General features: G+C 44.4%; 1 protein-coding gene across 1 annotated transcript; it reads right to left on the bottom strand.

Moving 5' to 3' along the window:
* Positions 1 to 11248: 11248 nt before the first annotated feature.
* Positions 11249 to 22071, bottom strand: LOC112612131 (carcinoembryonic antigen-related cell adhesion molecule 7-like). The gene is made up of 4 exons (XM_025366259.1): positions 21902 to 22071; positions 20662 to 21021; positions 17569 to 17868; positions 11249 to 11334 (listed from the first exon to the last, which is right to left on the bottom strand). The coding sequence occupies exons 1-4, from the start codon at positions 21963 to 21965 to the stop codon at positions 11249 to 11251; spliced, it is 810 nt and encodes a 269-aa protein (XP_025222044.1). The 5' UTR covers positions 21966 to 22071.
* Positions 22072 to 24686: the final 2615 nt, after the last annotated feature.

Here is a 24686-nt window from a genome sequence, read left to right as displayed (position 1 = left end):
GTGCCTTACTCTACTCTACTGGTACCAATTTACTGTATTTGCCAGTTTTCATGCTGCTAATAAAACATACCTGAGACTTGACAATTTACAAAAGAGAGATTTAGCTGGACTCAGTTCCACATGGCTGGGGAAGCCTCAGAATCATGGCAGAAGTCAAGGAGAAGCAAGTCACACCTTGTGTGGATGGCAGCAGGCAAAAAGAGAATGAGAGCCAAGTGAAACGGGTTTCCCCTTATCAAACCATCAGGTCTCATGAGACTTATTCACTACCACGAGAACAGTATGGGAGAAACTATCCCCCACTGGGTGCCTCCCACAACACGTGGGAATTATGGGAGTACAATTCAGGATGACATTTGGGTGGGGACACAGAGCCAAACCATATCACCATCAAAATACCACCATCATTTTTCATAGAACTAGAAAAAACAACCTGAAAATTCATATGGAACCAAAAAAGAGCCCACATAACCAAAGCAAGACTAAGCAAAAAGAAGAAATCTGGTGGCATCACATTACCTGATTTCAAGCTATACTATAAGGCCATAGTCACTAAAACAGCACTGTACTGGTATAAAAGTAGACACATAGACCAATGGACAGAATAGAGAACCCAGAAATAAACCCAAATACTTACAGCAAACTGATCTTTGACAAAGCAAGCAAAAACATAAAGTGAAGAAAAGACACCTTATTCAATAAATGGTGCTGGGATAATTGGCAAGCCACATGTAGGAGAATGAAATGATTCTCATCTCTCACCTTATACAAAAATCAACTCAAGATGGATCATTACTTAAATCTAAGACCTGACACTACAAAAATTCTTGAAGATAACATCAGAAAAGCCCTTCTAGACATTGGCTTAGTCAAACATTTTATGACCAAGAACCCAAAAGCAAAAGCAACAAAAACAAAGATAGATACATGGGACTTAATTTAACTAAACAGCCTTTGCACAGCCAAAGGAACAGTTAGCAGAGTAAACAGACAACCCCACAGAGTGAGAGATAATCTTCACGATCTGTACATCTGACAAAGGATTAATATCCAGAATCTACAAGGATCTCAAACAAATTAGAAGGAAGAAAACAAACTATCCCATCAAAAAGTGGGTTAAGGACATGAATAGACAATTCTCAAAAGAAGATACACAAATGGCCAACGGAAAAAAATGGTCAACATTACTAATAACCAGGGAAATGCAAGTCAAAACCATGATGCAATGCCACCTTACTCCCAAAGAATGGCCATAATCAAAAAATTAAAAAATACTAGATGTTGCTGTGGATGCGGTGAAAAGGGAACACTTCAACACTGCTGGCTGTTCATCAAATCCTGAAAGTAGATCAAATCCTAAAATAATCCAAAAATTATTCTGGAAGGTGAATGTCATTCAGGAGACCTTGGAAGCCCTAGGATGTCCTCTGCACAAATGAAGTGGAGGATGAGGTTAAATTATGGAGTTGGATGACACTCATCACATGACTTCACTTCTCTGCCTCAGTTTTTTATATCTGTAAAAATGGGGATGCTGACACTCAGGACTTTTTATGAGGACTGTAGCTACCTGAAAACCCCTTAAGATAGTGCCTGGTGCATAGTGCCTGGACACCCATATTTGGTCAAAGAATTATTCTGTGTTGATGATTGTTTTGGTGTGAAATGAGATAAAATGGGTTTTAGAGTTTTTCTAAACATTCTTCCAAGGGAGAGATTGTTGACATTTCTTTATGAAAACCTCAGGATAATAACTCTAAGGAAGTTGAGCACAGTATCCTCTTGCTTAAAAAGCCTGGTGATAGAAATTGTGTTCACTTTCCTACTTCATGAAATTTACACCAGAGTCTTTCCTCTCTTACTTCAGAAGAGATGAAGGACAAAAGACCAGATGGGGAGGACAAGGTTGTTTAGGAGAGGTTGTGTACCTCTGACCTGGATTCCGTGATGTTCATTCAATCATACCTGGAAGTGTGCATATTTGCATGTGCAGTCATACATTTCTATCATATGCTTCATAATTCCCTCCCTGTTAGTGGCAATTAGGAACTCACATAAAGCTTAGGATAGTAAAATTATATGGTGTGTTGTTTCACTGCAGCAAAGATTTCTCTGAGGTTTAAGGAAACAATGGGACAAGAGGGCTGGACACTACTTGATGTCCTGCCTTCTCTTTTTATTGAGCAGCAGTCTACTCACCCATCATTTTTGACCTTCCCATTCTCCTACCGTGGGTTCAGATATAATTACTGAAGTCCAGATATAATTACTTGTGCCTGGAACTTGATGTTATTTTTTAAAAGAGGGGCCTGAGGAACGGTTTCCTAGCTGATTTCCAGGTTTCTAATTTTCACTGAATAAGTTGTTGGTTTTCAACTGTGGCTACTGGTTAGAGCCACCTGTGGGAATTTAAAACATACCAATGCCTGTGCCTTCCTCAAAAAGAGTCTAATTTGATTGCTCCATGGTGTGGCTTGGGATTTGGTCATTTAAAAATGCTTCCAAGGAAAATAGTCATTTTACAGTGAAGGAACTTTAGCCCAGTACTCAAAGTTAACATTCCCAATAATCAAAGATAAAGAAATTCTGGGCATCTTAATATGACAGACGTAGAAGGTGCAGCATTGCCTCTGTGGCATTTTTGCCCAAAGTGGATAACCTGAGTTTAATCAGGAGAAAATATTAGGTAAGCTCAAACTGAGGGTCATTCCACAAAAAAACTCACCAATACTCTTTTAAAATGTTAAGGTCATGAAGGCAAAAGTAATTCTGAGTAACTGTCCCAGACTGAAGGAGACTGAAAGGACAGAACATTGAGATGCAGTGTGTGTTCTTGTATGGATCCTGATCCAGAAAAAGGACATTAGTGGGAAGACAGAGAGGATTTGAATAGGGTCTGCAGATTCATTCGTTGTAAGATGTCAGTGATCATTTTACTAATGTTGATGATTATACTCTGGTTATCTATAAAGTTAATACTAGGGAAAGTTGAATGAAAAGAATATGGGAACTCTGACTATATTTGGAACATTTTTGGAAGTGTAAGATTATTTCAAAATGAAAGTTATAAAAAAGAAAGGGGAAAAAACTTCCAGATAATCCTGAGTCCCCAGAGTTGAAGACCACTTCCCTAAGTCATCTTGCCCAATACTGTCAGAGTAATCCTCCTGGAAATATTGTTTGTGATGTTACTTACCCTCTCAAAGTTTTCCAGTGACTCCTATCATCTATAGGATGAAATTCCAATTTCTTAAGTTCTCATTCAAAGCCCCCATAACACGACCCCTATCTACTTCCTTGATCTACATGGAAGGACTTGACCCACATTTGACTTTCTCATGTCTAAACACTTTCCAATTATTTGACTCCTTCATATAAAATGCCTACCTGCCTGCTCGCCTCCTAAATTGTTCTTCATCTTAAAGCTCATTTCAGTCCCTGTCTCTTCACTGAAGCTGGTATGGTTATTTCTGTTAGAAGCCGTCATCCTTTGTTTCTTTGAATTCTGGGAGGTACAGTGGTGTGGACTGAAATATAAGCTTTAGATTCAGAAATATGTGAGTCTGAATTCTGATTCCACCTTTCACCAATTCTGAGATAAAATACTAGTTAATGATGTCTTGGGATAGAGGGATAATAGTACCTACTTAAAGGGTCGTTGTGAGCATTAGATGAGGTGCAAACAAAGGTCTCCAGCACATAACAGATTTCTTCTTCATCATTTTTGTTGCTCAGTGATCCCAAAGGTGTGATGGGTGATGCAAAGGCTTTTATCAAAATTTTCTGCAGGGCCTTTTAAAAAGTCTTGTGTCTGGCCATCACTAAGATGAGAGACAACCTTGAACTGAACTGAATGTTTGGAACTTTAAAAAATTCAACCGAGATTTGTTTTTCCTGGAACACAACTCAGTAAACAAGTGGATAGAAAAATGTAACCCAAGAGAGGGAGAAGGGAAGCACAGTGGTTTCAAATAACACCCATGCCTTCGTAGGAAAAAGCTGTGATGCCTTCTGAACCTACCTGTTTGCTCTCGGTCAGGCAGGATCAAAGAAATGCAACTCCTTAGTACAATCCCTTAAACCATGAGTCCTGCACAGCACCTCACTAATCCATTCTCTGCCCAGGTGATGTGTGCACGAGTGAGTCAGATCTCCATGAGTGAGATACTCTTCCCACTTTTCAGCTCCCCTACCCTCACTACTGTGTGCTCTGGTCTGGCCCCAGTTCCCAGGCCATTAGTATTGGTCTAAGAAAGCAAGGCCAGGACTGGCAGCTGAGAGGAAACTCAGAGGCCACCAAGCATGAAAAGAGAGAGGTGAGGTTGTCATTGCTCAAAGCCATCCACTCTGGGTATGTTTTATGACTGTTTCTGGGTTTTGGAATCTTCTCCCCTTTGTGACCATTCCAGGGACTCACCCTCCTCCTATTTCCTTCTCCCTAGTGCACCCTTTTTATGTCCCTAGTGCACCCTTTTTATGGCCAGTGACTGGCTGTGTGACTAGATGACAATTCAGTAAAAGTTACTTTTTGTGAGTAATTTGACTGACAGCCAGGCCCGCCCTGTGTTTTCCCAGAAGAGACTGGAGGTTCATAAAAGCTATCTTTAATGCAGGGCTGTGCAGTTGTGAGTGTGGTGTTAGGAAACAGGTGCATAAGTGAAGAGTGAGACCGAAAACAAAATGCTGGCTGTTCATCAAATCCTGAAAGTAGATCAAATCCTAAAATAATCCAAAAATTATTCTGGAAGGTGAATGTCATTCAGGAGACCTTGGAAGCCCTAGGGTGTCCTCTGTACAAATGAAGTGGAGGATGAGGTTAAATTATGGAGTTGGATGACACTCATCACATGACTTCACTTCTCTGCCTCAGTTTTTTTATGTCTGTAAAAATGGGGATGCTGACACTCAGGATTTTTTATGAGGACTGTAGCTACCTGAAAACCCCTTAAGATAGTGCCTGGGGCCGGGCGCGGTGGCTCAAGCCTGTAATCCCAGCACTTTGGGAGGCCGAGGCGGGTGGATCACGAGGTCAGGAGATCGAGACCATCCTGGCTAACATGGTGAAACCCCATCTCTACTAAAAATACAAAAAACTAGCCGGGCGAGGTGGCGGGCGCCTGTAGTCCCAGCTACTCGGAGGCTGAGGCAGGAGAATGGCGTGAACCCGGGAGGCGGAGCTTGCAGTGAGCCGAGATCGCGCCACCGCACTCCAGCCTGGGCGACACAGCGAGACTCCGTCTCAAAAAAAAAAAAAAAGATAGTGCCTGGTGCATAGTGAGTGCTGCATCAGTGTGAGCTATTATAATTATGGAAATAGGCGAAGGTGCCACCCGGAGCATTCAGAGTGCCTTCCAGTCAGGGTCCCCGCAGGTAGCTGGAGATGAAGATGGTTAAGGGGGCTTAAACTCCACAGTGGAAGGATTGGGGGGCAGTGCTGAGAAGGAACTCAGAAGCCAACAGGCATGGAAAGAGGCCAGTGGGACTGTCATTGCTCAAAGGCCACACACTCTGGGTGTGTTTTATGACTGTTTCCGGATTTGAAATCTTCTCCCCTTTGTGATCATTCCAGGGACTCGCCCTCTTTATATGTTTCTGGATTTGGAATCTTGAGCAATATTCATGACGCACAACATTCTGTGAAAAATACCTTTACCCTACAGCAGGAACAGCCAGAGTGGGTGTGGCTTCTGTCACAAATATTGTCTCCTAGTAGTCTAGGAATTTGTCCTAGGATCAAATGGTTTTGCTGAAAGTCAAGTCTAGAAATGGGCTTTAGGGGTGCCTTGTGACTAGCATTTATGTTGCCAATGGAAAGCATTCATCTTTTTAAAGGAAAGCATTCATCTTAATGAAGAAATCCCCTCTTATGGTCTGGGTCAGGGTTTTTTGCCTCTGTACTATACTTATTTATAAATTGTAAAGAGAAAGACCGAAGAAGAGTGACATAAGGAAGTGTATGTATGAATTAACAGGGCAGAAGTGCGACTAGTATGTGTAAATTAAGGGAAAGCAAGTATATAATTTATGTGAACATAAAAAGGACTTCTTGTTGGCCCAGTGCGGTGGCTCTCGCCTGTAATCCCAGCGCTTTGGAAGGCCGAGGCGGGCAGATCACGAGCTCAGGAGATCGAGATTATCCTGGCTAACATGGTGAAACCCCGTCTCTACTAAAAATTAGCCGGGCATGGTGTCAGGCGCCTGTAGTCCCAGCTACTCCGGAGGCTGAGCCAGGAGAATGGCGTGAACCCGGGAGGCGGAGCTTGGCCACTGCACTCCAGCCTGTATGACAGAGCGAGACCCTGTCTCAAAAAAAAAAAAAAAAAAAAAAAAAAGAACTTCTTGTTTTAAACAGACCTCTGCATAAAAATAAAAATAATATCCACTGCCTTGAGTGGATAGCAGACTGCATGACCAGAACATTCCAGCAGAGTCGTGAGAGAAGGGATTGTGTGGCTTCTTTGCTAAATAGAAGGTTAGATTGAGTAAGTCACTGAAGAGAAAGGAGGTGAAGGAGAAGATGGGTGATGGTGAGAGAATGTGGGATGCCAAAAGGAAAAGACTGAAAGAAAAGTTTACTAAGGGCTCATCAGGTACTCGGCTGTGTGTCTAATGCCTTCCACATATTAATGTATCCATTCACTGTCATTTTCTGATGCAGTAAGAGTGACTCTTGCGCTGCAGATGAGAAGAGGCTGAAGGGGGTGAAGTGAAGTCCAGGGTCATCCAGCCAGTTCATAGCAGAGCTGGTGTGTTTCACCTCAAAATGTGTGCTCTTTGTGATTCAGACAGAAAAGTGAGACACAGAAGAAAGGCAAAGCAATTTTTTGTTGTGGGTAGAGTTTACAAAAGGTACCTGTGTTGAGCAGAATAATGGCCTCCTGAAAATATCCACATCCTAATCCCTGGAACCTGTGCATGCTACTTTATTTGGCAAAAAAAAAAAAAAAAAGATTTTGCAGGTGAGATGAAGTTAAGGGTCTTGAGATGGGAGGTTATTCTGGATAATATGGGTGGGCTCAGTGTAGTCAGAAGGGTCCTTGTAAGTGAAAGAGGGAGGCGGAAGGGTCAGGGTGAGAATGGTGCAGCCAGAGAGATCCCACTGGCTGTCCCTGGCTGTGAACATGCATCAGAAGACAAAATTACAACAAAATCAATTATAGATCCAATTGGCTTTTATTTGTGATTCATGAGTCAGGGCAGTTTCCATTCTGCAAAATATAGTGATAGCTTCCACTGGGCAATACAATAGTGGAACAGTGGGTTTTGTAAAATGGGAATCCAGGAACAGAAGAATATAAATAAACTCATTTAAATAAACTGATTGGTTAATTTCAAAATACTTCATATTACTTTTTTCTAAGCGTTAAAGCAGAAAGGACTTTCTTACTGTGCTGACTTAGCCTGGACTCTCCTGTTTTTAGGAAAAATGTATCTGTTCTGAGATCTACCTGCTTCCTCAATGTTTCAGTGTGAGTATGTGGCCTTTAGAATGACAGGCTCCATTCTGGAGTCACTAGGCTCTCACCTAGATGAGAGTTTGACTAAATAAGGCATTAACACTACTGTCAGTTACCATCATTTTGGACTTCCATCATTCATAGGTTATGATGTCCTCCTAATCACACATTTATTTGAGTTTTTGTCATTCCAGTCAAAGAGAGAATATTTGACATTTGACTAATGACTGCCTACAAACATGTAAAGGTTTTAGAGAATACAGCACACCAGGGTAACTAATATTGTGACAATCAGGAGGATAACACCAAGAGTTTGGAGTATGATCCATAGGTAGAGACCCCATGAGCCAAACCAAATCAAATAGAATAGATTAAAGAATGAGCCACATGAGGAGCCTACCCATTTTAACCAAGCAGCATGTTTGTTAATTTTTGCAACTATCTATAGTACCCACTGTATTTATCCATGTGCAACAAGAAGTGTCAGCAACTGCACAAACTCCCCACTGTTCAGCTAATAGGGAGCAATTCTATTATCTAGCATCCCATGGCTGGGTTACATTAAAATAGTGAGTGAGAACAGGTGAGTCTAGAGGTCTAACTCTAAAAGGGACCACTGTACATTTGAACAAACAGTTGTATTAGGGATGTTGTTAAAGTTAGCCACTGGGTGGAATAAAGGATCCGTTAGGTCATGTAAAGATTTGGGTTTGACATGACATGACAGATCCAACACTCTGTCAAATTACCTACACAAGGCACTGATGGTGAAATTGTAGTTACAGCATTATCTTGCCAAATTAAAGAGGCAGGCATAAGCAGGGAAAAATTGAGTGGGATAAGAGCCTCATCACGATGGGAAGTCTTGTTCCGACATCTTGGGAAAAACTGTCCACAGCATGAAGTCATCAACTTCTCGTCCTGGTTGGCAATTTGAGTGTCTCTAGTTATGGTGTTGAACATTTTGGTGAGCTCTGAGTGGCTCACATCTCAGGCATGAGGGTTTTCCCTTGAAATTTACATTGAGTTGTCCACCTCTAGCTTATAGGTCTTCAGGATGAGAGCAGGTCTTATAATTAGTGGTTCCACAGGAGAAAACGACATTGAAGGAACAGGCAGTCCGGTCTACAAGTAGATAATAAAAACTTGAAAACAAAATACAGGGCTACAATTCAATAACAGTTGTATTACAGTTTTTCTTCTGAACATAACTTTTCTCCATCTCTCCCTGTTTCTAAGTTAATCAGAGTAAGACTAACCTGTTTACAAAATAGGTAGAGTCTCATCAAACATGGTCTGATTCTTTATATAGGAAGTACAGCAAGAATAGCGATTGACTACATAGGATCGTTTTAAGGTTGCTTTGCTGGAAGGTTTGATAAGGAATCTCAGATCAAACTTTTAAAAACCTCTCAGCACTAGGCAGCCAAACCAAGGCTGACTTCAGACTTTGCCTGCAGCATCTCAGTACCTATGGGTTCATTCTACGTATATTTCCAAATATGGCATCCCAGCCAAAGTCTTGGTAATATAACCAGTATTTTTTAAATGTATCCTGTTATAAACAGAGCAGATTCTTATCGAACTTATGAAAACAACTATTCTCATAACAATGTGAACAGCCATGAACAGTTGCCTGATTCTGGATGGAAAATGTAGGGAGAAAAATTAATGTTTCAATTTTTGTTCACAAGTTGTATTTTACCAAATTTCTGTAAGCTACATAGATAGCTTAAAAGAAAAATGTTTCTTCAAATCCGGAAAACAAAACATTTAAAGAATCATCAAAACTTCAACTAAAAATTCATAAAAACATTATCCTCATTAGTTCATTTAGTCCCATGAAATTAATTTTTTGTTCTGCTTGACCTTGGTTGGCAGTTTCATGAAGAGTCTCTTCATTAAAGTTTTGGAAATTCTTAGCCCAACGGTATGATTCTAAAGTTATCAGAAACCTGTATTCAAGACAACTTGTCAGAGTCTTATCCATACATATCCTTGGAAAAGAAGCAGTTTTGGACTGTAACCATTTCCAAATGCTTTTAGAGAAGAGTCAAAACAACTGTCTGTGAATGACAAAGACTTAAGATGACAATGGTTAAAAATCTGATGGGACTTCAGATTTGATAGATTTGATGATAACGACACCACTCACAAGCAAATTTGGTTAGTTCTGTGGCATGTAATACTATGACTGATAACATATTAGATTTCTAGAAATCTCATGTAATTTTTGAAACATTCACATCAATAACATACCCACAAATATAACTTAGAGAAGGTGGCATCACGTCATTTGACAGTGTTTTCCATATAATTTAACAAATCAAATAAGGTGAATTTCCATTTCGCTTCTGTTTCTCAACTGGATTACTGAGTTCAGGGCATCACCCATTAACAGACATGACCAACAATGTATAAGCTTATGTATGTTGAAAAAGTTTCAGAGGTAATTTTGATACATAACCCTAGCTACAAACCATTGATTTAAACCCAAGTCCTCCCAGAGGTTTGAGATCAGAGCAGGGTTTCTGCATCCTGCCTGCACATTAGTAGCATGTGGGAAAGCTTAAATAAAAATGCCCTGGTCCCACTCTAGACCATTAAATCAAAATGTATATGTGGAGCCTGGGAATCAGTTGTTCTTTCCTAGTGATTTCAGTGTGTAGCCATATTTCCCATTAGATTTCTCTTTCTTCTCATGGAATTTATCTTTTTCTATTTTGGTATTACAGTTCTTTTTCATATCTTATTTTCTGGAGACAGGGTCTTGCTCTGTTGCCCAGGTTGGAGTGCAGAGGCACAATCACAGCTCACTGTAGCCTTGAACTCCTGGGCTCAGAGGATCCTCCCACCTCAGCTTCCCAAAGCACTGGAATGACGGTTGTGAGCCAATGCACCTGGCCATTTGTCTTATCTTCTGTCTTAGGCTTTAAATTCCCAGAAGTAAGGACCTTGTCTTCTTCAATTCTGCATCTTTCATGAACGCATGAATTGGTTATCAGGAAAAGATTCTCAGCCACACTTAGGTTGTTTCCTCTCAGGTTCACATATTCATGCTACAGTCTTTGTCCTCCACAAGGTCAGAGGTTGCTTGTGACGAAGGGTGTGGGTAACTCCACAGTGCAGGTGGTGGAGGAAGGTTACCTCATTTTTAGGCATAACATTGGAACTAAGAATTCTATGTGTATATGGGGCAGAGGGGCAGGGATGTATAGGAAGACAGATCTAATTAGGATGGAGAAATTATACTCGGGAGCAGTGGTAAAGGAAGTAAAAAGGATTCGTGAAGAGAAGAAAAGTGAATTTATCTAATAGGAGAGACTAGGCCCCTGCAGGTTCTTGAGTAGGTGATTTTAGGAAGGTAATGAAGCAGTCATATGCTAGGAAGCATTCAAAGACTGGAGACAAGAAGTCAAGCAGGACTTCAAGCAGTTGTTGAGGTTTATGGTAATGGAGAGAACAGCACAAGTGAAAGATGTTTTAAAGAGGACCAAGAAGCTTTCACAGTGTATTGAACTGGGGAAACAAATGAGCAGAGGCTGGAAGTAGTCATGTCCAAGATACAGTGGAGTACAGGAAGAATGAAGACCAGGGAAAAAGAGACCTGCAGGAATGAGTGCTGAGAAGCAGGAGTGTAATAGGAGGAGGAGGAGATCTAGTCCCAGATACAGGTGAAGAAGTCCTTTCCCTCTCCCAAGCATGGCAGTCAGTCCTGCAGGAAATAGGATAAAAAGAGAGATCATAATATCTGCCACTCTTCCTGAAATGCAGAAACTACACCAGGTCTGCTATATCAGAGCCATCCCAGCCAGTACTCCAATCATGAGGCTGACAGCAGTCCCAGCTGAGAGGTCAGGAGAACTTCCTGGTACTGCTGAGAGGTCAGGAGAACTTCCTGGTACTGATTCATCTGTCATGGAAAGAAAGAGAAGGAATGAAGGTGATCTTATTTTACAGTGGGGTACCCCAGGAACCAACTCTCAGCATGAAGTCGTTTCTATTTGTTCCTTCAAGGAATACATTATTTCTGTGGGAAGGTTGCTGGGAGATGATTTGCCAACTAAATTCTTGCAGGTTTTTCATCTCACCAGGTTTCCAGGTTGATGACCAGTCTTCTGTCTATTCTATCCTGACCTTTTTACACTCAGATATTTTTGAAGGCTTTGAAATTTGAGAAAGACTGACTGCTAATCTTGTATGTCATTAAAACTTCCCACTTTTTCATGGTTGCATTTTTTTTCTTCGTGTCTCAGTTGTGGCAGTTAGTGCATTCTGAATTCACCACCTCCTTTGCACAGAGACCTCGCTTCCCACAGGCTCCCAGCAGGTGTGTGAAAGCAAGTCAAGTTCTGTAAGACTCTGTTTTGCTCTGAAGGGCGATGGGCTTGAAGAATTCCCAACAGTCTTGCACAAACTCTCTTAGAACTGCACTGCAATCTAAAACTTTCTTTTTTTTCTCTTTCTCCTCCACAGGCATCACATCTGCATCATGATCTGAGGACTCTCCCAGGTTCCTCCCCCTCCCAACCCACTTTCCCTCACAGGTGTTTTCCTCTCAAAATTATATTGTGTGTCTAATCCCATCTTGGCTGCATCTCACTGAATGAAAACTCACATACCAGGCTTGAGACTTCATATTTAACTCTGTTCTTTTCCCTCTCCCATATCAATCAGTAACCATATCCAAGTGGATTTTTTGTGTAAATGCCTCTTTCTCCCATGTATATGTATACGTACATATGTGTGTATATATGTGAATATATATATAATGTATATATAATACCTTCTGCCTCTGTTTCTTCTTTATTTCTGTTGCAATAATTTGGGCTTAATTTCTCATCAGTCATCAGTCAACTCAGACCGATGATTAATAATCGCTAATATTAGCTACTGTTGAGGGGTACTTCCTATGTGTCAGTCCCTATGTTAAATTATTTACATGTATCTCATTTGAGCTGTAAAATAACAGTGTCAGGTAGAAAACAGAGGTGGCTTAGAGTGATGAAAAAACTTACCCAATGTCATACAGCTAGTGACAGGTGGATCTAGGATTTGACTCTAAGACTACCTGACTTCAAGGCTAATAATAATGGTAACTTTAACAGTAGCTAACATTTATGAAACATTTCTTCTGCATGTGGCACTTTGCTGAATGTTTCATTGATCATTACATTAAATCTTCAAAACAGTACTGTGAAGCAGGCACCTTATTGCAATTTTCAATTGTGGAATCTAAGGCTCATAGAAGTTAAGAATCTTGTGCAAGAAATGTATAACTATAAATACTTACATTTAAAAAGAAGAAAGATCTCAAATCAACAACTTGACTTCACAACGTAAGGATATATGAGAAAAACAAATGAAACCCAAAGATAGCTAATGAAGGAAATAATAAACTTTCGAGTGGACTAGAAAAACAATAGAGAAGAGCAATGAAACCAAAAGGTGGTTCTTCAAAAAAGTTCAACAAAATTCACAACCTTTAATTAGATCAACTAAGGAAAAAAAAAATGAGAAGATAGAAATTACTCATATCAGAAATGAAAGTGATTACTACCAATTTTACAGAACTAGTAAGTGTTATGAGTATTATGAATAATTATGTGCCAACAAGTTAGAGAACCTGGATAAAATAAATTCCTAGAAACATAAAACCTTCTAAATGGAACCATGAAGAAACAGAAAATCTGAATAGACTAATAACTACTAGGGAGACTGAACCAATAAAAGAATTTGACAAAGTTCAACATTCTATCATAATAAACACACTCAGATTGTAAAAAGAAGGAAACAACCTCAACATAATAGAGGCAATATCTGAAAAGCCCAACACTAACATCATACTCCAGGGAGAAAAACTGAAAGCTTTCCCTCTAAGATAAAAAACAAGACAAGAATACGTACTTTTGCCACTTCTATTCTATGTAGTATTGGAAGTTCTAGTAAGAGAAAGTAGGCAAGAAGAAAGAAATGGCATCCAAATCAGAAAGAAGTAAAATTAACTCTGTTTGTAGATGACAGGAACTTATGTGTGGAAAACCCTAAAGATTAAAACAAAATTTTAGAACTAATTAACAGATTCAGTATAACTGCAGGTACTAAATCAACAAGCAAAAATCAGTTGAAATCAGCTGTATTTCTTTTTTCTTTTTTTCCTTTTTCTCTTTTTTTTTTTTTTTTTTTTGAGACAGAGTCTCATTTTATCGCCCAAGCTGAAGTGCAGTGGCACGATCTCGACTCACTGCAACCTCTGCCTCCCCAGTTCAAATGATTCTCCTGCCTCAGCCTCCCAAGTAGCTGAAATTACAGGCCTGTGCCACCACATCTGGCTAATTTCGTTTGTTTGTTTTGTTTTGTATTTTTAGTAGAGATGGGGTTTCACCATGTTGGTCAGGCTGGTCTCGAACGTCTGACCCTAAATGATCTGACGACCTCAGCCTCCCAAAGTGCTGGGATTACAGGTGTAAGCCATCGCGTCCAGCCAAAAAACAGTTGTATTCCTATGTACTTACAATGAACAATCTGAAAAGAAATTAAGAAAAGAATTGATTCACATTACCATCAAAAAGAATAAAGTTCTTAGGAACAAACTTAACCAAGGAGGTGAAAAACTTGTAAGCTGAAAATGATAAAACGTTGCCAAAAGAAATTAAAGAATATATTAATAAATGGAAAGAAATTCCATTTTCATAGTGGAAGATCTAATATCATTAAGATGACAATATTAATGCAATCCCTACCAGAATTCCAGTGGCATTTTTTGCAGAAATAGAAAAATGTATCCTAAAATTCATATGGAATATCAGTACTCTAAATAGTCAAACAATAGGAAAGAATGAAGCTGGAAGACTCACACTTCCTGATTTCAGCATTTGCTACAAAGCCACAGTAATCAACACAGTGTGGTACTGGCATAAAGGAAGACATAGAAATGAATGGAATAGAATGGAGAGCCCAGAAACAAATGCTTGCATATATGGTCAAATTATTTTTGACAAGAGTACCAAGGTCATTCAATAGGGAAAGAGTTGTCTTTTCAACAAATGATATTGGGAAAGCTGGATATCCATGAACAAGAATGAGTTGAATCTTTACCTAACACCATATACAAAACTTAACCCAAAATGAATCAAAGACCTAAATGTAAGAGCTAAACCTGTAAAACTCTTAGAAGAAAACATAGGGGAAAACTTCATGACATTGGATTTCACAATGATTTCTTGGCTATGATACCCAAAGCACAGGCAACAAAAAAAATAGATAAATTTGACTTCATAAAAAGTAAGATCCTTTCTATATCAAAGGACATTATCGAGAAAGTGAAAAAGGCAACCCATGGAATGGGAGAAAATATTTGCAAATCACATACCTGATAAGGGATTAATTCTCAGAATATATAAAGAACTAATATAACTCAACAACAAAATTCCAAAAACCCAATTTAAAAATGGGAAAAGGACTAAAACAGAGATTTCTCCAAGTAAGATATACAAATGGCCAATAAGCCCACACAAAGATCCTCAACATCACTAATACTTAGAGATATGCAAATCAAAACCACAATGACACACCACCACACACACATTAGGATTTAATAAAAAAAGAAAGAAAAGAAAACACAAAACATGTGTTTTGAGGAGGCAGGAAAATTGGAACTCTTGTGCATTGCTGATGGGAGTGTGAAATGGTGCAGGCACAGTGGAAAATGGCAAAGCTGTTTCTCAAAAAAATTAAGCAAAGCATTACCATTTGATGCAGCAATTCCGCTGCTGGTCATATGCCCAAAATAACTGAAAGTAGGGATTTGAAAAGATATTCATACACCCACGTTGATAGCAGCATTACTCACAATAGCCAAAATGTGGAAACAGCCCAAAAGTACACTGAATGATAAGTCAAGAGGCAAAATGAAATATATTCACACAATGGAAACTCATTCAATCTTAACAAGTAATAAAATAAAATAAAATGCCAAGCATTTACACAGTCATGAGACTCAAATTCTGATACATACTACAACGTGAATGAACCTTGAAGACACTATGCTAAGTGAAATGTGGCCAGACACAAAAGGACAAATTTTGTATAAGTCTATTGATGTGAGGTACTTATTAATAAAATAGTCAATTACAGGAAGACAGAAAGTAGAATAATGGCTACCAGGGACTAGGGTTAGAAGGAGTGGAGAGTTACTGTTTATTGAGTGCAGAGGTTTAGTATGGTAAGTTGAAAAAGTTCTGGAAACGGACAGCGGTGATGGTTGCAGAGCAGTATAAATATAATTGGTATCACTAAACCATACTTTTTTTGGAGACAGGGTCTCGCTCTGTTACTGAGGCTGGAATTCAGTGGCACAATCAAGGCTCACTGCAGCCTCAACATTCTGGGCTAAAGTGGTCCTCCCGCCGCAGCCCACCAAGTAGTTGGAACCACAGGTCATGTGCCACCATGTTTTGCTAATTTTTTGTGAAGACAGGGTTTCACCATGTTGTGCAGGCTGGTATTGAACTCCTCAGCACAAGCGAGCCACCCACCTCAACCTCTCAAAGTGCTGGAATTACATGCGTGAGCCCCTGCACCCAGCCCTAAACTGTACATGTAAAATGGCTAATATGGTAAATTTCAGGTTATGAGAGTTTAACCTTTATGAATATATAGTGGCTGGTACTCTTGCCCTCGCTATAAATACACATCTTGTGGCCCTGCCCCTTTCCTCCCATGCAGAGCCCCAGTGGCTAAATCTCCCTATTTCTCCAAATGTTCATCACTAGCTGTGCTCTATGCTGTGTCCACAGCCTCATAAAGCCAGTGACTTCAGAGCCAGGCCATAGCTCAAGAGTCTGCCCCGGGGCTCCCTCTCTTCCCAGTTCCCTGAAGCCTAACCCAGCAGAGGCTCTGCCTTTTATTGGCAGCTCAATTTAGCCAGATTCAGGACAGGTCACCCAAGCACCTTCTCCACACACCCAGGTCCCACCCTAGGTGGAGTCAGGGCAGGGCCAGTCACCAGGTGAGCCAAGAGCAGAGCAGGGAGCAGAGTCTGAGCTGCTCCTCCCTCATCCAAGGGGGCTTCCTCCTCTCATCTGGGGAAAAAGTGTGAGCCTGTTTCAAAGCCTCCTTGTTCCTTGTAGATCATGAATTAGGCAAAAGAACACAAATTGGTGACAAAAAGGGATGTACTGGTGGCCGAGAGAACCCTTAAGGACCCTTCCTGCTTTCCCCTCTGTGAAGCTCCTTCCACTACATGGGGCTTTGGGGCTGAGGGAGCCCCCTCCCCACATTCCAGGCTGGATCCGTAATCAGCCATGAGAAATTACTGAAGCACAGGGAGGAGGGTCTGCAGAGACACAGTGAGAGGGTTCAGAGGGGAGAATTTGGGATCTGCTTGTGCCCTTGGGACACAGGCTGGAAAAGAAAATTTTCTTCAGCTCTTCCTTAACACCAGAGACCCCACCTCAAAATATGATGCCAATGGTCCAGGGATCGATGTACCACAGACTGTGATCATCTTGGCTGTGGTCCTATTGTGGCCAGTGGCCAATCTGTGGGCATGGCAGGTATAGGATACACTATTCTTTGCAGTGCTTTGGTGATAAAGAGCTCTTGCATGTGTTGCAGAAGCTTTCCATCACTCAGCCAAAAATACTGTGTGGGTGGGATGAAGAGCCTGAGGTTTGCTCCTAACAGGTAAGATATGTCTGGGGTAGAGATGGCAGGGGTGTCCAAGCCTCCTGGAGCAAAGAGAATAAAGCCATAAGTGATGTCCTTAGAGGGAAGCGGAAGCTCCTGGTCTGTGGAAGGGCCGTGGTATCCCCCTTACCCAAATCACAGTACTGAAGTCCCAACCAAACCCCGACTGTGTTCACTGAGGCAGAGCCTGAGACATTCACTTGTTTCTCCCATCACAGGCTGTGGACCCTGAGCCTCCCAGGACAGGAGCAGCCCCTCCTCTCATACTCTTAGTGAAGGCTGGGTCTGCCCAGGCTTGCTTGGGGCTGGAAGTCATGGCCAGCTTGGGTGACTAGAAGTGAGGGTCTGTGTACTTGGACCCGAGAGGGACTGAGAGGCCTGGCCTCTGGCTGCGTGGATTTGGGCTGGCAGCCTGGGCCACAGAGGAACAGAAGATACTCACGGCGGACATTCAGGGTGACTGGGTCACTGCGCCTGGCACCCACTGGGTTCTGTATTTCACATTCATAGGGTCCTTTGTCATTCGTTGTGACGCTCAGTAGAACGAGGGTCCTGTTGTCAACGGAGAGCAGCCGCCTGGGACTGACCTGGAGGCTCTGATTGTTTACCCACCACAGGTAGGTTGTGTCCTGAGTTTCAGGTTGACAGGTTAAAGCCACAATATCCTTGTTCTCCACCGGATTGAAGGTGTTGCTGGAGATGGAGGGCTTTGGTGGCTCCACTGTGCAGATAACAGAGAGAAGATTGCCTTGTGTGGCACCCTTGGTTTCCCTATAGGTATCTTTCAATCAGAGTTCGCATCTCCCACCTCTAAGCCCACTCAAGTCCTTAAAAGCCCATGGCAGGTGTGTGTATCACAAGACAGGTGCACAATGATCTGAGAGCTCAGAGACTGTGAGGCTGCCTGATTTGTCTTAGAGAAGCACAGACTTTCTCAAGTGTAAATTGTGCAGCAGCTTTGGGTCATGGACATACCCAGGACCATGAGTCACAGCCCCTGGTGCCTCTCCTGGTCCTTTCCTGATGACTGCCTACCTGGCCTTTTGGGGTCCTCACCTGGAATGTGCAGGAGCTGAGTTCCTTCCAGCTGAACACTCCTATACCACCCAGCCATGGCGTGTTTCTCTGAGCCTTTTTTTTCCAAGGGTATCCCAGAGATGGGTGATGATAACAATGGGTGTTTGAGGAGACATAGCAGAGGAAACCAGGAAAAAGTCTAGAGGTGAGTTTAGTACTCAGACTGCAGGGCCTGCAGGTGGGGCAGGTGTTTGATAGTGCCCGGGTGTTTGATGGTGACTGACAAGAGCTAGTGACTTCCAGGAAAGCACAGCAGAGTCCAAAAGAAGATAAAGGATGAGTGAAGCAAGCGGGGGCTGGCTGAAAATCTGAGGATTCTCAATGACATAACAAGAAAAATGAAGGCAAATTAGGAGAAGAGATGTGTGTTATATTAGGAAATTTACAAAGAGCTCCCTGTCCCCAGCTCTCCTGTGCAGAGTCAGCAAAACGGAGGAAAGGCCAACACAGGCATGAGAAATACTTTCTTCCTTTTCTCTCGACCTAAGGAAACACATCTAGAGTTCAAATTCATCCAAACTAGGCAGAGTCTAAGTGAGATGGGGCTGGTGCAGTTCCCATTCCAAGGGACTCCACCTTATGATGATGGTGTCATCATGAGGACACAGGTGTATGTGGAATGGGGAGCAAACCCCATCAGACAGCACGTACCTGGCCCGCTGCACCTGGAGGAGGTCTCGGGAATGACTGGAGGACCTGAGCCCCGCAGCAAGACGAGGATGGAGTTGGTAGTAAAATGGGTGGAATGAACCCATGGGCTTTGGGGACTGCACACCTGTCCTGCCTCTGGCCCCCTGGTGAGTCAGTGTAGAGAGCGGAGAGAGGAGTTGCTCATCCCCATCCCATGACCAAGCATTTGCACAGTCATAAGAATCAACACCTGGGTGGCTTCTTTGTTTTTTAAGAGCCAGGGATCTTGCTATGTTGCCCAGGCTGGTCTTGAACTCCTGGGCTCAAGACACCCTCCTGTCTCAGTCTCCCACTGGGGTGGCTTTAGAGGCAGGGGATAAAAGGGGTGGAACATGGGTCTCAGCCCCTTGGAGGGTCAGGGAACAGGTGCCAGAGCCTCCTAGGATCCTGCATCAGGTTCCAGTCTCTGAAGAGATTATGGATCATGCATTCCTCCATTCATTCCCTCCCTCCTTCATGAGAGAACTACTGTGTCTCACGTTGGGCCCTGGCTTGGGCAGGGTGTGAGTGGGGAGAGAAAGTAAAGTCCTTTCCTTTATCCTCCTGTGGGAGTGACACCAACACATCAGGAAGCACAGGATTTCAGGTCCAGGGCGGGTAGGAGTGTGAATCTAAGGGAGAGGCCTGGACATTCCCAGCACTGACTCTGATAGTTGAGGCAGGAGATTCAGTTCTAAGTAAAAACTAATCCTCCATTTTTTCCTCACTTCCCAGACCAGAATCTCCCACTTCTGGCATGGATGCCTAGGAAGGAAGCTCTGTAGCTACAGACACAGACCTGGGGATTCTGATGTGTCTGTCCGGTCTGTGAGAGCCTGCCTCAGTGGCTGTATTTCCTTCTGCCTCAGTTTCCTTTAACAAAATGAGATAAAGCGTAAATGGTCTCTGGCTTGCCTTGTTGTCTGTGAATTCACCTTAAAATAATCACAATTACCTGGACGAGAGCCCTGCGTAGAAGAGCTGCCCAAATAAGCAGCATCTCTGATTGTTTGCCCCCAGGAGTGGGTTATTTGGACCTGATTCCTGGTGTACAAGGAACTTAAAGGAGAATTTTTCTTCTTCCCTTTCTCCCCCTGAGGACACTGACTCCCCTAGGACCTCTCTTAAATTCCTCAACCAGGGGGCTGAGATCCTAGTAATCCTGTTCATCTGTCCTTTCCAGGCTGAGTCTCAGGTGAAGGATGAGGCTCTGTCCTTGCCCAGATGAGGCCCTGGGGGTGACCAGGCTGGTGACCAGCTCCGTGAGCCATGATCCTCAAACAGCTCAAATCCTTGCTCTCACTCAGTTCAACCCAGGAGGCCACAACCCAGCCCTGGCACAGGTTCCTTAGGGTCACCGGGAGTCAAGAGCCCTGGGACAGGGATCTGGGACTTATGCTTCCAGGGCTGAGCTTCTCTGTGAGGATTCCAGGGGACCCCTCAGGCCAGGCTCTGACCCGGTTCTCCAGGGTCTTTTTCAGGGGGAGGGCACAGAATCTTGGTTGGGACTGATCCCCTCCTGCTGAGTCCCCCGCCCCCCATCAGACTGTCCTTCCTCTGCAGCAAGTATCTGCAGGGTCTGGATGCAGGAAAGGGATTCTGATCTGTTGAAGTTTGTCTCCCCCGTATGTGTCCTTCACTAAATGCCCAAACCCCGACACAGGATAAAGTGTAGATGGGGACACGGGCACAACCCAGGCCTGACAATCCCGTGTGTATGAAGTAGAACTGACCCCCAACACCCAGAAGTCGTGGAGGAATCACTCACAGAATACGTAGAATTGCCTGGTTACTTCTTCAGTCACAAGATCTTCGCTTATAACGTGTAGGGTATAGATTCCTGGGTCACTGAGGCCGACGTTCTGGATCAGCAGGGATCCATTGGAGTATATTGTCTCTCGACCGCTGTGTGCGGGCCCTGGGGCATTTTCTCCTTGGTTTATTACATATCCTATAATTCGATAGTTGGCGTGCACCCTTTCCCCTTTGTACCAGTTGTAGCCATAAAGATTGCGGGACACATTACTGACTAGCAGAATGACCTCCTTCCCCTCTGCAACATTGAACGGCACAACTTCAATGTTAGTCTGGGCACTGGTGGGCAGGTTCCAGAAGGTTAGAAGTGAGGCTAGGAGGGGAAGAGAGCATCAGTCAATATTGGGTGGAAAGATGGGGCCCTGGATCCTGAGCAGGCAGGTTTCCTCACCCACCCCCATCTTGAAGAGTGTGTGTGTGCGCGTGTGTGTGTGTGTGTGTCCTACTGGGTCAATGTAAGCACCATGACCCCATTCCTTCAGCATCTCTGACCTTCACATTTCCCTGTTTGGAATCCTCTTCCCCAGGGATCTGCATGGCTCTCTCCACACTGCAGGACCTGCTCACATCAGGGCATCCTTGGGAGACCCCTCCCCTGACACCTTCTCTAGAGGCCCTGGGTGTTCCCTGTCTGACCTTTCCCTGCTCTATTCCCTTTAGGGATCTTGTCAACACCTGACTTCACATCCTAGATCTCTTTGCCTGTCTGTCTTCCTCCCCATGAGAGTGTGAGCTCTGTGAGGGCAGGGACTTGTGTGATCTGGATTGCACCCCAGTGCCTGGGACAGGCTGCAGGCTCCAGTGGATGAGCTCATGAGAGTTCCCAAGGCCCTCCACATCCTGGGGCTTATTTTCCAATGTCTGAGGTTGGTGGCAAGGGACAATGTTTTATGCCCTGGTTATGTTTTTATTTGAAGTGTCATTTGATATAGTTATTATTACCATGTTTCAAAATGTAGCAACTAGTGACAATTAACCAGGAAAAGAGAACACGTGAGATTTTCTTGACCCTTTCCAATTCCAGTTCAATGTGATTTTCCTGTTCGGGTTTCCTGACCCTCTCTGGTGTCCTCTCCCATATTCATGCTTCAACAGAAGCCCTTTGTCCCTCTCAGAGCCCCGTTCCCCCAAGGAGACCCCAGCCAGTCTCTCTGGCCCTCCTCCTACCCACTCCCATGAAATCCTCCCCTCACCTGTGAGCAGAAGCCCCTGCCAGGGGATGCGTGCTCTGTGTGGACAGGCTGAAGGGGACCCCATGGTCTCTGCTGCCTGCTTGTCCTCTGTGGAGAAGAGCTTGGGCTCCAGGAACACTCTTGTCAGGGCTGCTGTGATTGTCAGCTCTGCTGTCCTTCCTACCTCTGTGCTGAGCCTCCTCCCAGGGCAGGAGCACTTTCCAAGATCACATGGTCCAGGGGTGGGGTCTCTGCTCAGGAGTCCTTTGTCCCCTCCCCTCTCATTCCTGCCTCTTGTCCTTCTTCCTCTTTCCCTTTTGTCTATATTCAGTTCCCCAGACAAAGCTATGAGAAGCAAGGCTGATGGACCCCTGTCCCCTGGGAGGACAACCAATCTTTCCCAGCGCTGACCTCTGCTGTGTTCTGGCCTTGGGTCTGTCACACCAGGGGGATTATTTCCCTTGTGACAGAGAAACCCAGCTGGGCCTTGGGTTTCTGCTGGGATGATGCCCAGCAGGAAGGTGACAGAGGTGGCTCTGGGAGATAGAAAGGGGTTCACTGGGGGATGACTGGGGAGAGACCAGCCCTCTGTCTCCAGTATCACCAGCCTGGCCTCTGACCCAGGCACAGAAACCAAGGCCCAGGGGTCTCAGGAGGAGCTACAGCTCCTGGGTATGGAGGGAGGCATCTGGTGTGTCCTGGGAAGAGAGGGCTGTGGTGGAGGGAGGTGTGTGGCTCTGAGGTCTGCTGTTCTTGGGAAAGCCTTCAGGGAAACCGTCCCTCTCCCTGTCTTTTGGATGAGCTGTGGCTCAGGTCCTTTCCATGTTCTACCTGACCTGGAAGCCTCTGTCTGGCTGACAGTCCTGTGGTCACTCCGCCTTCCCCATGGGTGGTGCCAAGAGGGAATGGGGAGCTGCACAGAAACCCTTGGCAAAGCGGGGTCCTCAGAGGCCCCAGGAAGGAAGAGGTGGGACACAGCAGGAACATGAGAGACAAGAAGGGTCTGTTGGAGCAAGGCATGGCGCTCAGTGAACGTCGTGGGACTGAGGAGCTAACGATAATGAGAGTAGAGCTGTGAATGTGCTCTGAGGATCACAGGGACCTGCCCTGGGAGATGCCCTTTCGGCTGTGCCCTGGGGAGGAGAGGATGTAGGGGCAGGAGCTGCCTGCAGAAAGAGTGACTTTAGTTGGGTTGCTGCGGGGCTGTAGGGAGGAGCTGACAGAGTCCGTCTGGGGAACTTGGAGGGTGTGGAGGAGGTGAGTCGAGGTGATCCTGGTGAGGGTGAACCCTGGGGGAGCTGTGGGTCCAGCTGAGGGAGGCCAGGAGACCCTGGGGAGGCTCCAGGCCGGGAGGGACTCTGCCGCCCTCTGGTGGACAATGAAGAAAGTGTAGACGGAAAAAGGATGGGTTTAACTCAGCATGATCGTTAAGCGTTGATCACATGTTTGCTGCATGCTTTACATTCTAGGTGTCTCTCACGCAAGCTCTTCTCTAGTCTATCCCCAACGAATCATCAAAATCAGATTTGTAGTCTTATGTCAGGCCAAGTTCTGTGTGCACTTAGGGGAATCTTGCACAGTATTCACACCTGAGGGCTGACTGGAGCATGTGTGGGTAGAAGGGAGGATTCGTGTCCGTGTATCCTCACAAGAGGCAGGGTGTCCGAGTGGATAAGGCTCCACTTGACCCCAAAAGTCCTCAGAATAAGGGAGCAGAGGCTGATGAAGTCAGAATCCAGGGATGGGGCTGGGGCTCTGTGCCTCCTCCTCCTCCCTCTCTCTGGGGAGTTCCCCCTCCTCTTCCTCAGCAGAATTCCTGGGCCTCCTTAAGGACCCACCCAGAGATTTTTTAGCAGAGACATCAGGTTTCAGGGCCACCTGTCACCCCTCAAGTCTCCCCACACCCATCCTCAGAGACAGATATAAATATAGCTACTCCTGCTCACTTTTGGTTTCCACTTGCATGGAATATTTTTTCTACCCCTTTACCTTCAGTGTGTTAGTATCTTTATGAATAAGTAGAGTCTCTTGCAAGCAGCATATGCTTCCCAAAATAGGACGCTGATTCTCCCCCATCATAGATTTCTCCCTCGTTCCCCGAGCCTTTCCTGCCCCCTATGATCTGGGCACTCCTGACACACACCTCTTCTCTGGTGACACATCAGGGTCCCTCACTGTTAAGCGGTCCGGAAAGGACAGGACCTTGGACAGCACCCATCTCAGCTTCACCCTTCCTCCCGCACAGGGTTCAGGGCAAAGAATAAATGGCAGAGGCCAGTGAACCCAGAGATGGTGACAGGCAGTGACCCAGGGGCAGATGCCTGGAGCAGGAGCAGGCATGGCCACAGGGAGGAGGTGATGCAGGAAGGGAAACCCAGAAATGGGCAGGAAAGGAGGGCACAGGCTCTGTGGGGCTGCAGCCCAGGGTGGGACTGTGAGTGTGAAGCCATCTCAGCAAGTAAGATGAGGTCCCACGAAAGAGAGTGGGAGCATGTGGTTTCCTGCTCTGTATATGGGGTGGGGGATTCCATGCCCCATAGAACCAGCTGGCCGGGGTTCAGCTAGAGAAGGAGCAGGACAGGGGATCCCAGGATAGGAGGACCCCAGTGTCCCACCCAGGCAGGGTGACTGATGAATGGGCGTGCAGGGCCCTCCTGGGCTGGCCTCTCCCTTTGTCCATCGGGATTCCCTCAAGGAACATCCGGAATCCGACCACATCTACCCGGTAGGTTCTGGGGAGTCCATGTAAAGCCAGGAGCTTGTGTTGCTGGGAGGGGTCATGGCATGTGCTGGGGGCACCCAAGAG

The sequence above is a fragment of the Theropithecus gelada genome, chromosome 19 (genome assembly GCF_003255815.1).
Source record: "Theropithecus gelada isolate Dixy chromosome 19, Tgel_1.0, whole genome shotgun sequence".
NCBI classification, from domain to species: Eukaryota; Metazoa; Chordata; class Mammalia; order Primates; family Cercopithecidae; genus Theropithecus; species Theropithecus gelada.
This window is presented reverse-complemented; position numbering and strand designations above follow the sequence as displayed.